Source organism: Semicossyphus pulcher, unplaced genomic scaffold (assembly GCF_022749685.1).
Source record: "Semicossyphus pulcher isolate SPU_LCO1_2020_fin unplaced genomic scaffold, fSemPul1.0.p SCAF_3, whole genome shotgun sequence".
Lineage (NCBI taxonomy): Eukaryota > Metazoa > Chordata > Actinopteri > Labriformes > Labridae > Semicossyphus > Semicossyphus pulcher.
Window position 1 is genome coordinate 6,080,302 of NW_027211704.1, and position 16,046 is coordinate 6,096,347.

Sequence of the window (16,046 nt, forward strand, 5' to 3'; positions counted from 1 at the left end):
CCTTCACATGGTCTGAGACACACGTCTGGACAGACGCACTCAAGAACATACCTGATATATATTTTTGTAAATCTATATATTACACACATTTGTCAGCAAGTGCTCGATTCCAGGTGTTGGCACAGTGGTTCAGCGGTTGGCGTTGTCGCCTCACAGCTAGAAGGTTCCTAGTTTGAATTCTGGTTCGGACAAAGTGGGTCTTGCATGTTCTCCCCGTGCATGCATGGGTTTCCTACTTCCTTCCACAGTCTAAAGACATGCTCGTTAGGCTCATTGGTGACTCTAAATTGCCTGTAGGTGTGAATGTGAGCGTGTTGTCTGTCTCTATGTGTGATTGACTGGTGATCAGTCCAGGGTGTACCCCCGCCTCTCGCCCAATGACAGCTGGGATAGGCTCCAGCCTCCCCGCGACCCCGAACAGGATAAGCCGTGTAGATGAGGGATGGGTGGATGTTTGATTTCATGTTTGTGTTGCACTAGCTTAAATCCATTACCAAGTTTGAATGTGAAGTCCTAAATTGTTCGTAACTACTGGCTAGTTTCAAAGTAGGGATTTCCAAATAAGGCTACACCATCAAAACTTAAGAAATATCAATGCTGCTATAGAAAAGTTTGGTAGGAAGCATCTATTGTCCAATCAAGAGGAATCAAGTATGTAAACAGGAAGCCACTGTAGCATTTTACAAGTTAGTATAACTTCCAAAAATCACAGGTTTAAGAGGTCTTTTTAAAATGTTAGTAGCATTCATAGAATTATTGATCATTCAATATTCCTCCCAAACTGAAGATATTCAATCAAACGTTATTGTCATGATTTATGGTAAGTTTGTGAAATGTTGTTTTAATTGTTCAAGATAATAAAATGTATAAAGTTTGACATCAGATATATCCGCTACATTCCTCATCATCTGTTTTTACTCTTCAGTCCAAACTGTAAACGAGTCGTATATCAGCAAGCTAATGTTGGTTGTCAGTTGGTTCAGTTAGCTTTGTCACAGTTACACTCGGCTGTGAAGGTGAGTAAATATGGAGGAACCGCTACTAACTAGTCTAGGTGATACAACCTGTTCTGATTGAACCATGCAGAATATCCAATTAGTAGACACTGATGTAGGTTTGAACTTACCTTTACCTGTTGCAACTCGCCCAAGGCCGTGTTCAAACGGTCAAAGATATTTAGATGATGGGGTTTATGTGTGATTACAGCAGCAGACTCTATTTTATCAATCACAATAAAACTAATTTACTCTACACAGATTATTCCGTTGCTTTAAATGAAGACCCAAAATAGATAACTATAAATGTGCCTTCCAGTTATTTGCTAGCGTACAAAAGAGCAGCTGTATCATCAATTTCAGTGCATAGAGGAGAGATTATCTCCTCCCTGAATGCAAACTATCATTATTCTGTGAGAGATTTCAGCACTGCATTTTGCACAGCAGATAAATAAGATCTCCATATACCCTTTGCATATGCCACATTGCAGTCTATAGTGTTGTACTGACTCCAGAGGACATATTTGTTTAGGCATTTCATTAGCTCAAGGTGAGCCGAGGCGTCTGCTGCTAATGCCATCCAAATGCAGAGAGGCTGAATTGGTTTCTTATCAGGTGAACTGGCTGATTGTGGAAGTGAACCACATTACTCAGTAGGGGTGGGTGGTTGGTGTAATCGGGTGCAGCCTTTTCATATGGCCCCGGGAAGATTTATGGCTTAATTATTGTCCAAATTGCCCCGGACCAGTGTAACCAGGCTACCAGGGACTTTGCTGCTCCACTGGGCCGTGGTGTGAAACGCACTGGTGCAGAGCCAGGTGGGACTGCCAGAATGTGTCGATACAGCAGCCAGCCAAGTGTGGCTACTACACTGTTGACTTAAAGACAGCTTGGAAAAAAGTACAGATTCTGTATTCATGGCAATGACGGGGCTTTCTGGTTGATTACCTGCCTTTATCCTACGCAGGGTTATTTTAATTTATGTGACATTCTGAGTAGCAGAACTACAATAGAGCTGGTTCATGCACAAAAGCAGCCCCTATATGCTAATGTGCTGAAAGCTCCTGTGAGGAGTTTTTATCTGGTTATAAAAGAGACAATAATTCTGATTACTCTATATGACCTACAAAAGCAAACCAGAGTATTAAAGTGAGTGATACATGTCACTGTTAAAAAAGCAGGTTTATTTTAAACCACCACTTAACGCATGTACAGCAAAGAGATGAGAGGTGAAGCTTTGTCCACAGGGGGCGCCAAAACCGACGCAAAGCATGTTCCTTACAGCAGCTTTAATTGCAAGATAATTTTTCACAGATTCATATAAATATAGCTTTAAAACAACCTTATGTAGGATATTTTCTTGCAAATAAAAGACTAAAGAATCCACTTAAAACAATAAGTCTCTTTTTTCATTACATGAGGTTATTATATTTGCTGTAAAAGAAGACCATGTAAAAGAAGTGGACATGAGCAATGTTAACGGTTTTGTTAACTGCCTTTTCAAGCTTACAGTTTGGCATTTTGGCCGTCGCCATCTTGTTTTTTTTTTCTAACCAGAAGCGATAATATTTTGCCGCTACCTGTGAATTAAGGAAGTTGTAGCGACTTGTAAATAATAGGCAGCCACACCCTTAAGAAAACCCTGCTTAATCATCGATTTTGCTTTAAATGGAACCATGGAAACCAGCAATAAAGACCACTGGGGTAATAAAACAACTGAAAAGTAGGGTCATTTTTCCATCTTGCGTATTACAATTGGACTTATTTTGCAACCAGTGGAGTTCTTTTGAGCTACAGGGTGGTTAGCGCTGTCGCCTCACAGTTAGAAGGTTTCTGGTTCAAATCCCGGTTTGTACATCGGGTGCCTTCTTGTGTGGAGTTTGTATGTTCTCCCCGTGCATGCGTGGGTTCCCTCCGGGTACTCCAGCTTCCTCCCACAGTCCATAGACATCCTCGTTTGGTTCATTGGTGACTCTAAGATTGCCTGTGAGTGTGAAAGGTTGTCTGTCTCTATATGTCAGCCCTGTGAATGGCAAAGGATCAGTCAAGGGTGTGCCCCCGCCTCTTGCCCATTGAACGCTGGGATAGGCTCCAGCCCCCCTGCAACCCTGAACAGGATAACCGGAATAGATAATGGATGTATTCACTCCCTCCTGGCTGTTAGAAATAGCTCAGGTTGAAGTCACTTCTGCATTGACTTCTCTTTTGAAACCAGAGGCTAAGGCAACAAAAAAATTAAGCTGTTTAATTAATAGATGGGAGCGAAGAGAGATGCAGGCTGAGAGATAACGAGCTGAGAGACAGCGAGTCAGACAGGGACCACCAGTAAACATGGCGTGCAGTGTGACAGTGACAGAAGGTGTTAAGAAGGACACATATGGTGAGTGCCGGTGTAGGTCAGCCAGGCAGACAGACAGGAGGCCTCAGCGTGCACCTGGAGCTCACCGAACACTGAGACGAGGCCAGCCACACGTACACCTCATTCATGCTATATTACTGATACAGAGCAACATGTTTACAGACGGGCATCGGGCAATCACTGCCGCAGAAAGAGAGTGATTAGCTTAGCGATAGCGCGTGCAGGAATGAGAGCAGCCTGCAGGGTTGACAGCGAGGTTCATCAGATGACTTTAAATAATCTATGCATGCAGTATGAATTTAATCACGACTCCCCAGAAGAGAATTAGCACATGGATTGTCAAAATTAGTTCACTAATTGATCTTGTTCATAAATCTTTCAGTAGCCATGTGCCTTTTGGCTGCCTGCATTATGCTGTGAGAGAATCTGCTCCTCAGGATGAGCTCTGCAGGGTTAAGTCCGTGCAGGAAGAGAGGAATAGAGTATGCACATCGCCTGCGTACAAAAGTAGGTTAAAAGGCCACGATCTTTGGGCCCAGTGGGTTGTAAAAGGGAACATAATGTGAAACTACAATTAATTCTTGCTGAGTGCATTAGCTGTATAGTTAAAAGGGCTGAATAATTGAGCGTGCTTTAAAGCAGTTATTTATTTACTCTTTATATACGAGAGAGTGATGATTAAAAAAAGATGATAAATAAAGCTGATGAAGCAAAAAGGGGCCGTGACACAATCAGCACTTTGTTTTTTTAATTTATTAACCTTTATTTAAACTCTGTGGACTTAACTTCAGCAATTAAGCAAATGGCTCCGTGATAAACACAATGGCACTGTCTCTTTTAGCCTCTCACTCTTTCTTCTTTCCCTCCTTCCTCTGCCAAAACGCTCTGAACTTAAAGTTTCTCTGGTGACATTAAGATTAAGTATTCCTTTTAAGGTGGATGCATAACAGAGTTGTCAAAGTCTGAGCGACTTTCTTGCCAACGCTCAGGAGAATCTGCTTAAAACTCGGCGAGCGGCTCCCCCCTGCTCCTACTCAGATGTCACTAATGCCTCTCATTTTTTAATGTGGCCTCCATTTGTTCCAGAGATCCCGCTGATCATGCGATCTGCATCCTCCATCATCCTCTCCAAGGTTTTACGTGTAAATTGGGGTCAGGAACTTTATAAGCGCAGATGATCTTTTATAATCCTTACTATTGTGTGCCTCTCATGGCAGCATCCTCATACCGCGTAGATAAGCATGACTTTAACGTTAAGCCAGAAGTCATCGCTGTGCATTGACACAGAGCCGGAGCAGATGTGCTGTATGTAATTTCCAGGTCTTGTTTATGATACTTTGGAGCTGCTTAGTGGAAACAGCAGACGGTGGGACTGACTGTCTCATGGATGTGATTCCCTTGTTGAATGTTGATAAGAATGTATCACGACATGAGTTCATATAGAAGTCAAATAATGTGCATGTGCATCGTTCCGCATTTCTCAGGAGGTCTTCATTTTCGAGCACACCGGTCAAATATAAAGATTTATGATGGACTTTTATAGTTTATCTTCATAGCATTTTAACCTGGGACACATCAAATGGATTGTTGTTATTATATTATTATTATATAGAAAACTATCCATCCATCATCTATACCGCTTATCCTGTTCAGGGCCGCGGGGGGGCTGGAGCCTATCCCAGCTGTCATTGGACGAGAGACGGGGTTACACCCTGGACTGATCGCCAGCCAATCACGGGGCTGACACACAGAGACAGACAACCTTTCACGCTCACATTCACACCTACGTGCAATTTTCAGAGTCACCAATGAACCTCACGAGCACGTCTGTGGACTGTGGGAGGAAGCCGGAGTACAGGGAGGGAACCCACGCATGCACTGAGAGAACATGCAAACTCCACACAGAAAGGCCCACTATGACTGAACCGGGATTTAAACTAGTAACCCTCTAGCTATGAGGCGACAGCGCTAACCACTGCACCACAGCCCATAAGGAAAAGTGGAGAGTCAAAAGCATTTTCGTTAAATGAAAAAAAAAAAAAAACTGAAACTGTGTCGTGTGTTTACAAAACTAACTAAAACATATATATATATATAAATGTATGTAGTATCCCACACTACTAATAACTCAACTAATAAAAACTAAACTAAACCAGAAAAAAAACTGAAATTGAAAAGTCAAAGTCAAAATATGGAAAAATAGATAGATAGATAGATAAAATGACCACAAAATACAAAGTGTCGGACTTCCTGTTGGGTTTAGGGTATGTCCATAATAGACTTTTTTGTAGGCTCTGGCATGATACATATGTGTACCAAATTTGCTTCATGTAGGTGAAACCTGTTGGAGGGGCTGAATTTTCTCCACTTCCAGGGGGCGCTATGGAGCCATTTTTGCGCACGTTAAAGCTGCCAAACATGCGATTTACTTTGGAACGGAAAAAGAGAGTAAAATAATAATTCCTTTCATTCCAATAAGGTCCTCACACTGCCTTCGTTGCTCCAGCCCTGACTAATGAAAAATGAAAAACTATTCTAACCTTGGTAGAAGCGCATATTCTTTGTTGCAGTGGCTGTTGTCTTGTCGTTGTCGTAGTTTGATGTTTTTCTGCTCTAGTGCTGAAAGGGCTTTGTACATTTCAGATCAGGTTTTACATGGATCAAAGGACAGACTTTTATTTTGAAGGAGCATTACTGCTATCATGTTTTCTATTTGTGCTTAGTTTACATGTTCAGTTTACATGTAGCAGAAGAAATGTTGAAAAGTATTGTGTGTCTAATGTTAAAGTTAGACACCTCCCCTCAGGGGAAGTAAGAGAAGCCTTTTATTTTACATATTTCATCACTTGCTCTTCCCCGAGTTTTACTTTCTCTTTGTCTCCGGGATTTTCAGTTCCAACAACAGTTTGTGTTGCTGATAGGAGGGGAATAAATGCCTGAAAAACGACTCTACATTTATATAAATGGACTGAATCATGTCAATCCACATAACGCTTATTTGGACAGCTCTGTTCTGCTCATGTCGGCAGTCCACCAGCTGAACTATTAACTCCATCACACTAAATATTTTTGCATACCACTGCCCGAATGAGAGAAGAGGAAGGATGTAGCCCACACTGGCGTTTTCCAACACTGTCGAACATTTACATACATTCTGTGGTTTGTGGGGGTTTCCTCCTCACAGATGCCAGTTTGGAAGAAGTTTCAGTGCAGCTTGTTGATAAAAGTCCGGTCCAGTTTTCCTCAGAGCTGCGAGTCAAAACCTCCGGTCTACGTCCCTGCAGTGGGAGAGCGTACACTCTGTGTCTATTCAGTGCAGGCACAGAGAGACTGAAGGACCACATCTTTTTGTCGACGTTTGAACAATTGCTGTAAAGAAGTACAAGAATATTCAAACTATCCAATGAAGTGGCTGAAATACTGCGCTCTCTATTCAGCGCCACCTATCAACACGCAATCTCAAAATAGCTGTACTTATTTGATTGTTTGACGTTAAGCTCGGTTACTGCAAAGGAGTGATCTCTTATTTCCTCTGCAGTGTTCTCTCCTTATACGCTTATCTTGGTTGCATCTCCTCCGTCTGCAGATTTGTTGGCTCAGCTTAGATTTAAACCCTAACCTCTGCAAGCATCTGAAAACTCTTCCAGCCCCTGAAGAGCCTATTTTGGAATTAGCTTATGGTGTGTATACGAGTGCATTATAGCCCCCCAATCTTCTACAGTGCAGATGGTTTAGAGCTTGATGAACTGAAATCTCACTTTTGTAGCTTTACTGCGCTGGAAAATCTTTATAGATGTAAAACCCACAATCCTTTGCAGCTGGGGAAACAGGGCAGGCTGCCAGCATGCTAAAAGTACAAGCAAAATGTGGGCCTCTCCCTTTAAGACGGCTCGGCGCGCGGCTCATAAATGGACGGCAGTCGGGGAGAGTGGAGCAGTGGCAGCCTGTTTGGGAGGCTGCCTGGGAGAAGACCAGCTGGTTCGGGCCCTCTGGGAGAGTCTGCGCTGTGGGGAAACTGATTTTTACAATGAAAAGGAAAAGGGATTTACGAGCCCTGACCTGTTCTCGCTGCCTCCCCCGTCTTCTCCAAATCATAGCGTTGCTCTCTGCACCAGAACGTCTAATCATATCAGAGCCACATGGCTGTAGACACATCAGGATGTTAGAGACTCTCAGATAAAAGGCCTCTAACATATACTTTCTCAGAAGCATGTGATTCATGTGCTGGGAAAGATTGAAGGATGTCCCCTTTTTTAAGTTGCCTTGAACCAGAGCAAGAGCTCAAATCAAACCATGAGGGGACGTCGTCTGTCAGTAAAATAAGTCAGCTGCAGGAAATAAAAGCCTCTCTTTTGATAAAAGATGGTCCGCTACCATATTTTCCTCCCTGTCACAGAATACTGATCCAGATAAAACTATCAGATGCGTGCGACTCCCTGTGACTGCATACTGCTCTGTATGTTCTGATTTATCGCTGCATGGCCTGGCTCTGTTTGTAAAACATAAACAAATACAAAGAATGATGCCAAAGAAGTTTTTTGTTACGCAGCTTGACAGGCAAATATATAAATGGAAGAATGAACGAATTGTGTCTGGTGAAAGATTGTTTTGATGGATCTCTATCTCTCTTGTGTCTGCAGAAAAGCATCGGAGAGACACTGATTTGTTTTTTTACTAGTATAAATCTGTTTTGAAGAGGAGAGACCTCTGCTGTGATTCAGCTCCTGTCAGAAACCTCGTGAATGATCATCTTTGCATTAATCTTAACTTCAAAAACTACAAGCTAAAGCTTGACTTGTGGCCCCTCAGATGTTCCAGAAACGCTGATTTTCAATATGGAGCTGCTGTTTTTGGTATAGCTCTGACGGTGATTCAGGCCTAGCCACAATGCACTTGTTGTTGTGTGCTATCGAGCCATGATAAATTACCTTAAATAAGTTCTTCTTGCTACAAACAGTAATTGCCTCTGGCAGGCATGGTTGAAGCATGGATCTGAGTTTAGGCTGCTGTTTCCAGGTTGCAAAAAATCTTTAGTTCTGCTGAAACAAGTTGTAATCTCCAAGATCTCAGTTTCGTACTCTTTGGCGGTACCTGTGGTGATAAACAGTTATTACGAGAGTACACTTTCCAGATATCCAGACAGTGTTGCATGTGTGACGTCCACGGTTGGCTCCGGTTGTAACTCTTGATTTTCCTTTCTGACGGTCGCTTTCCTTTTCAGCCTGTTTGCTTCATCTGAGCGTCGAGTTTGTTTCTTTTTCTTTCGATTTTCACTTTGAAGTTGTATCTATAGTCATCCATCTTTTCTTTGTTTGTTCAGCCATAGTAGATTACTGTTTACTCGCAACACTTGCAGAGACCGAAAAAGCAGCCGCTTAGCTCCGCCTACCCTCTCTGGCAGACCAACCACTGCTGGCTGATGGAAAACGTGTCACTAACTGGCCGCCGCTTGTGATCGACGCTGTCTGTAATTCTGCAAATGCAAAGGCTTTCATCAGTGGGCCATATTCTCAATCACCATTGTGTTACCTCATTCGGCGATAGATAGCGACTTAATAGAAAATCTTATTATTACATTAATGTTTTTCCTGTACTTAAAAATCATGCTTTTCAACTCAGACTAGTTGCTAATGCACGATCCCGGATTTTAGGCTGCAATAGAAGCAATTCCAATATTAGTATCTGTATCAGAACAACCCTTTTTTTTAGATTGCTGTGATTTTACCTAGCAGTTACTGAGGGGGTCTTCATTTGCTCCTGAACCCCTCTAACTCTGGAAGCCACACGGGCACCCATGACTGAGCTCCCTCTCCGTCTATCCATCCACAGAGGTCTCGCCTCAGCAGCCGTGCTTAATGAAGGTGCCCATCATGTTCGGTACTTAGTAATGAGGCCGAACAGTCGGAATCCAGCTTCTCCTAAACAAGAAAACGGTCAAAGCGAGAGCGGGAAAGCCCACCAGAAGAGTTTTGTATAATAAAAGATCACACAGACATAAATTAATGGGACGGATGAAAGCCTCTCTTCTGTGCTTGTTAGCAGAAGCATGCCCCATTAAATCGGCTTGGATTTAAATGAGTGGAAATATCCGCGTAAACTCCATCTTTAATTGATTAGGAAGTCACTAGGTGTTCAAACACAACACAAGCGCGTCTATTAGAGACGTCGAGCAAAACAGAGCCTTTGTGTTCTGTGTTTTTGGGCCAAGGCCAGAGCGACATGCTAGAAGAGACTCCAAAGCAGCGTCTTTTCATATCAGATCCCATCCCTGAGTAATGATGTCTGCTCTGAAACCTAATTCTTTGACAGCAGCTGGGACCTCCCATCCTTTCACAATTAAGCAATGTGATATGCAACCTTGAAAGCCTCTAAAGGCCCCGGTGTATTCACTCTTTATTGTCGCTCATTATCGTCGAGGTATCTGCAGACTTTCATTTGTTTGAGATCAAAACATTAAATGCAATCTGTCCATAATTTACACAGAGATGGAGGTAAAGAAGCACAAATGCTTTGCTGTAGGGTTTTCAGATATCTATCATTTATTTTTTATACAACTTTTAACTTTTACCTCCTACATTTGAACGAAAACTGTCTGTAGATTTAACTCCTTATGATCTCAAAGCAGACTACTTACTAGCTTTAATGCACCCGCCTCTCTAGCAGCGGGACTGATAAAGACCAACATGGATGGGACACTAACACACAGGAAAGACGATTCCTTTGCAAGTCCCTAATACGTTTGACAAACTTCACAACAACCAAAACGACGTCTGAAGACTAAACAGACAGGAGAAGGAAACTCACCAATGACTGACCTTCTCTTGCTGATGACTTTGGTGCTGATTCAGAGCTTCAGGACATTCCCAATCCAACTGATTTGCACATTTGAGCAAAGTGAATGCTCATTATTGTCTGCATAATTTAAAGACCAGCTCCAGTCATGTTTTAAGACATATAAAATGCTCTAATTGAAATAATAAATTGTGTTTTTTTTCTCCGTAAAGTACGTTTAATTACCTTGTAAAAATCCTCCCAAATCATCTCCTTCTCCCTCATTAAAAATTCCTCAATCTGCATATGCCACGCCCACTATGCACATTTCCAACCGGCACGTCTCTGCCATCATTTAGCGGAAACTTTTTGAAGCTTAGCTAGCTTGAAATGTAATAATTAGTAGTAGTAACGTTAGCGTTAGTAGTCAGTAGTGAGTTTGCAAAAATTATGATGACGGTAACAGCTGGCTCGTGCATCACCGAAGTGGTTGCCATAGGTTACACATAATGATATGCATAGCGTCACCCCTTCCATTAACGATAACGATAACCCCGTCCAATAAGTTAGTTCTACCTTAACCTTTTGTTTTTTTTCATGCATGTATCGCATGTAAGCATTAAGAAATGCTTATCTGGGGGCGCCGATAATATACAGAGGCTACAGTCCTCGATGCCGCCGCCGGGGTTCGACTCCCACCCTCGGCCCCTTGCCGCGTGTCAGCCCCACCCTCACCTCCCCTGCTTCCGACACTATCCTCTCTCTCTAATAAAGGCATAACAGGCCAAAGAAAAACAAAGAAATGCTATCTGACTAAGAGGGAAAATCAAACACCTTTTATTGAACATTAATATTTATCAGTGATGTATTATAGTTTTGTTCTTGAGACAGACCACCTCCTCTTGTGTCTGCTGTCTCGCTGTGCTAAATGGGAAACACACAGGCTTCCCCCCTGCTAGAGACGTATTCATCGCTGCTATTTATCTTTCCAATTCAGCCATTTAATTTAATAATATAAACTAACAATCCCTGTCTTTGTCATAATAACCGCTTCATTGGTTTTGAGAACAAAGACGGAGCATTCATTGAGAGAACATATAAATACAGCATCCAGTGAAAGCGGAGCTCTCCTCTTTGAAGACGCTGATTTGACTTGACAAAGTTTATGAAAAGTTGGCTTCCAGCACATAAATCGACATGGGAAACCTTCTTATATATTTGTTTTTAATAACTAATCACCTTTAATGGGGCGCAATCCACACGGCTTAAAAATAATTACTGTAACAACAGAGAGTCTGGCCTGAAACAGCTCAAACATGTATTTAGCGGCGCGACTCCGTGAGCGATGTTGACACAATGAAAACCAAGTATTTACTCAAATTCTTAAATTATAGATGAAGTTTGAAGGAGGAAACTTGTAGGTACTCTGGAAGATTTGGAGCACAATGGAGACTTGTAGATTTGGAGTACATGAATTAGATGTCGGAAAATGGTTTTCATATGTGAATCATCGCTGTAGGCCTCGGCGCACCACTGCATTCCTCAGCCAATCGGTGGAATGTCAGCTTAGTTGGATGCGTGTACTAAATTGACTCAGAATACACAAAACAGCTGGATTGCTGTTTTATCCCAAGCCCTGACGTTTCAACACTTTCTGTTTTTAACACAATGAAGTCCTCACACTGCACTACAGCTCTCTAACTGTTTGTTTTCTGTTACACCAGCCATTACCCGTTTCTCCCGCTCAGACATGGCGACGGCCACCCCGCTGTCTGGAAGTCGTCCTTTAGCAGAAGAAAACCGCAGTGTTCTCCTCCAACAGCTTTTCATGTTGGCATGCGTCCATCCTTTGTACATGAATACATGAGCTGCCTTTGTTTCCGCGGCCCTGGATCAGGTTACTAGGCATGGCTGCGCCGTGTGTTTAATGGAAATGCTATGCAGGAAAAGGCCATGTGGCAGTCTTGAATATATGTACATCCGTAATGGGATACTCGTGAGTTCCCTTTAGAGTAACTGTTTGCCTTATTAGGCTGTCGTCTTGTGACTGCAAACAAACTAGTGAGTACAGTGAGATGGAGGAGATTCCTGTGACTGCTGTCCGTACATTATCGTACCTCCGGCTGCAGGAAGGAGGCATGATGTATGTGCGCGGCAGAGTCACAGGCCATCATGGTGTAAGTGCTTCGCTGAGATGAAATACAGAACCTCCATTTATTATCCGCTGGCAGCAGCACATGAGGACGTACTCAGCCCCTCGACTATCACAGTTTATACGAGACATCGTAATTTGTTGCCCGAGATGGATGCTTCTGTTTGGGTCGGAGGGCATGCGAGGCAGGGCTGATTAGCTGATGAGAATGAGTAAGGGTATTAAAGGGACTTTTTATCATGGGCTCTGACTCACTGTGGTCACTGGCTCACTATATTTTATCCCCTGCTTCAGGACAGTTTGTGCAAAGACAGGAACAATAGCAAAATAAGTATTATATACTATGAGTGCTAAACAGGAAGTTGGTTAAAATAAGATTATTTAATTTCAATTCAACAGAAATGTTTTTATCTCATTAGATAAAATGGATGTAACAGAGTTTTCCTTTGTAGCCTCATTTGAAGTTGAAGAAGTATCTTATCGTTTGGACATACAAACATATGATTTAAAAACCACACACATGCAGCTTTATTCTTAGATTATGGAGGCGTGTCAGTTGTCGTTTTCCAGCCGGTGGATTTTCCTCGGAGAACGCGTGCCGACGCAGAGACTTCCCTCTTTATTGCAGGGACTCAGGGGAGCCACTGTGCTGCTGGCTGAGGCCTGCGTGTGTGTGCCGCACGGGCCTGCAGGGGATGAGCGTGGGGCTCGGTGTCCATAAATCTTACCCTGCACCCCCCTCCCTCGCTCTGACTCCCCAACCCAGCCAACCCTTTCACACTTACAGAGAGGCTCAGACAGAGAGGCCTGCAGGCCCTGCCAGGCTCCCCAGACACAGCTTTTTATCTTCAGCTTCTCTTAGCTTTACACTGACCCGCGGCACCCTGAACTAATCTTAATGGCTGTTGGAGGACTCAGGGTGAGCACGCCCCCCTGACCTCGTGTTTGTGCTAAAAAGACTGTTCAAAGTTTTAGATCACCGGGCTATTCAAGTCTAAAGTAGGCCACCCATGATGTAACAAGGCATTTGGTCAACTTCTGACTCTTGACATTTGCCTGAGAATATGTGAATAAAATAAATTACTTTACTTGTTCCAGTGCAAAAAGTCGAGATAAAACTTTTTCAGTAATTTGACACAAAAGTAATGTCCTGAAAATGCATTTTTATTAAATGAAAACTGTTCTGAAAAAAACTCAAAACATGTATTTATTTGTATTTTATGGTACACAGTACACTTACCAAACGTGTGAAAGGTCCACATGTCCAACTGTCAACCATGAACATTAGCCATTATCCCAGCTAGCAGGGAACGTTCCCATAACATTGGCTAACATTCCCTCCAAGTTCTAATTACGTTTGAAAGAGAACATTTTAATCTAAAAAAGTTCTTGTAACGTTAAAACTTAAGACAAAACTTTCTAACTGCAACATTCTGAAGATATTTTCAGGATGTTATCGATGCCTGGGATGTCAGAACGCCTTTTATAAAACATTTGCTCAATGTTACATAAAAACAAAGGTAGAGCATGCTTACTGCAACATCCTGGGTTGTAGGGATGGAAGTTATGGAGGTGTCTTTGTGGTGAAAGGCAGCAGGGTGTTAAGGAACCTACTGAAGGCGCTCCTTTGTGCCCGCTGCCATCAGACTGTACGACAGCAGTGGAAGCCAGGGACTGTCATCCTGCTGAACAAACAGCGACACACCACACACACAGTGTCTGTCACACTCAGGACTCTCATCACCTTCACTCTTCAGTGACCCGCTACTGTCCATATACTGTTAAGTCTTCATGTTACCACATACCTCCTTACTATACTGCACTATATTATATTATCATTATTATCACCAGTTACTGTTATATAGTATATTATATAGTATTATATTCTAGTATCTATACGTATATGTTCATAATATACTGTACATTCTGTACCGTACAACACCTTATTACATCTGATATGCTGTAATATACACTATTATTGACTTACTGACATGTTTTATATTGCACCTTATTTATACTGTACTATTTCATACTGCTAACTGTTGCTGCTATTACCCAAACATGTCACTTTCACTTTAGATTGCCACTTATGTGACTATTGGATACCAGTTGTATATACCTCTTATTTTATTTATTTTACTTTGATCTGTTTCTATTTCTATTTGCCTTCTTGCTTCTTGTCTTGTGCTGTTGCAACAACCGAATTTCCCCTCTGGGGATCAGTAAAATACTATCTAATCTTATCTTATTTTATCTTAAAGGTTTTTAAATACTTGACCAATTATTTTACTTTACAGACAGTTTTTATCCAGTGCATCAGTTCATCTAAGTGTGCTTTAAAAATCAGCTTGCAAAAACCTTTTCTTTGTGGTAATCCATCACTGTCAATCGTCGCTCACCATGTTTTGTTTTGTTTTTGCAAATTTGCATATTTAACAAGCGCTAATTTGGAATTCAGAATATATTGGGAGTGCTTTTGGGCAGCTACTAACTTCAAATGGTAATATTCAGCTGCCAAGTGTCTAATGCATGCTGTTTAATCATAAAGTCAAATGTAAGAGGCACAGAGGCAAACAGCTGTGCTGTAAAAAGTTTGCTGGCTGTACATTTGTTGAATTCAAAGAGATGTTTTTCTCCAGTCGCCTCCAAAAACGTAACAGTGCGTAGCGTAATTGGCATAGTTTTCTAAAACTTTGAAAAGTTAATGAAAATGTTGCCATCCAAATGAAAAAGCGTGATGATGCAATCTTTGTCTTGCTATATTTATATAAAGCAGGTTTAAATCTGAAAGCTGGTTTTCATACTCTTCTAAAAGGCACAAGAATCCGGCTTGGAACGTCGAGCAAATACTTTGCAATTGGAAATATCGTTGGTTGTAATTCAAAACCCCTTCAAGGAAATCTACATAAACAACAAGTAAATGAAATTAAATATTTTTGTGCACAAAAGCAAAACTGTGATTAAAGCTATTTGGTTTGTTTCTGTGTGGTTTAAACGGACTCACTAATTTCATACATTGTGGTTTAAGTCTGCTGATGTTTAAATAGTTTATTTAGTTTGTTATTAGCAGATTGGCAAGTTCAAATTAATCACATGAAAGTCAAAGTTCCATGAGGCTGCTCGTGAGGTTTTGCAGTGTTGCAACTTGCCAACCTGTAATGCCTCTCTCATCGTGAGACTCTCTAAAATGAGTCTGCAGTATATTACACACGTTTTATAGCGTTACACCTTTGCAGAACCTGCTGTTTGGCTGAGAGATTAAAGATGCTGTAAAATCCTCCGTGCGTGCCTGGGAAGTGGGAAGTGATTGATTTTAGCCTCATCCTTAACACACTGTCTTTGTCTCCTCGCAGCTCCATCCACCGTCTCCATCATGCACCAGGTCAGCCGCACTGTGGACAGCATCACCCTCTCCTGGTCCCAGCCCGACCAGCCCAACGGAGTCATCCTGGACTATGAGCTGCAGTATTATGAAAAGGTGCCAACACATTATTCCCCCAAGCCCTCACTGATCCATATAAACATAAGTTACGTTTCTTTCTTTCCCTCTCCTGCTAAATAAATTAAACATTAATGGTAAGAACCCAACTCTTTTGTTTAGTCGTACATTTAAATTCAGAATAGCTCCTCACGCTCGTTTGCATAACAGCTCATCCTAGGAGGCATGTAGACGGGGCTTCTGAATGTTGCTCAGAACTTCTGCTCGTTCTCTTTCAATTATAATCACGGTCAGTCACTGGGAAAGGAAACCGCGCTCAGCCCTGCAGCA

General features: G+C 42.0%; 1 protein-coding gene across 1 annotated transcript in view; it reads left to right on the forward strand.

Annotated features, from left to right (window-relative positions):
• ephb2b (eph receptor B2b) overlaps positions 1–16,046 on the forward strand; it is a 222,287-nt gene that overhangs the window by 173,383 nt on the left and 32,858 nt on the right. The window contains exon 7 of the mRNA XM_069678316.1: positions 15,631–15,755. Coding sequence (XP_069534417.1) covers positions 15,631–15,755 — 125 coding nt within the window. The remainder of the gene's footprint in view (positions 1–15,630; positions 15,756–16,046) is intronic.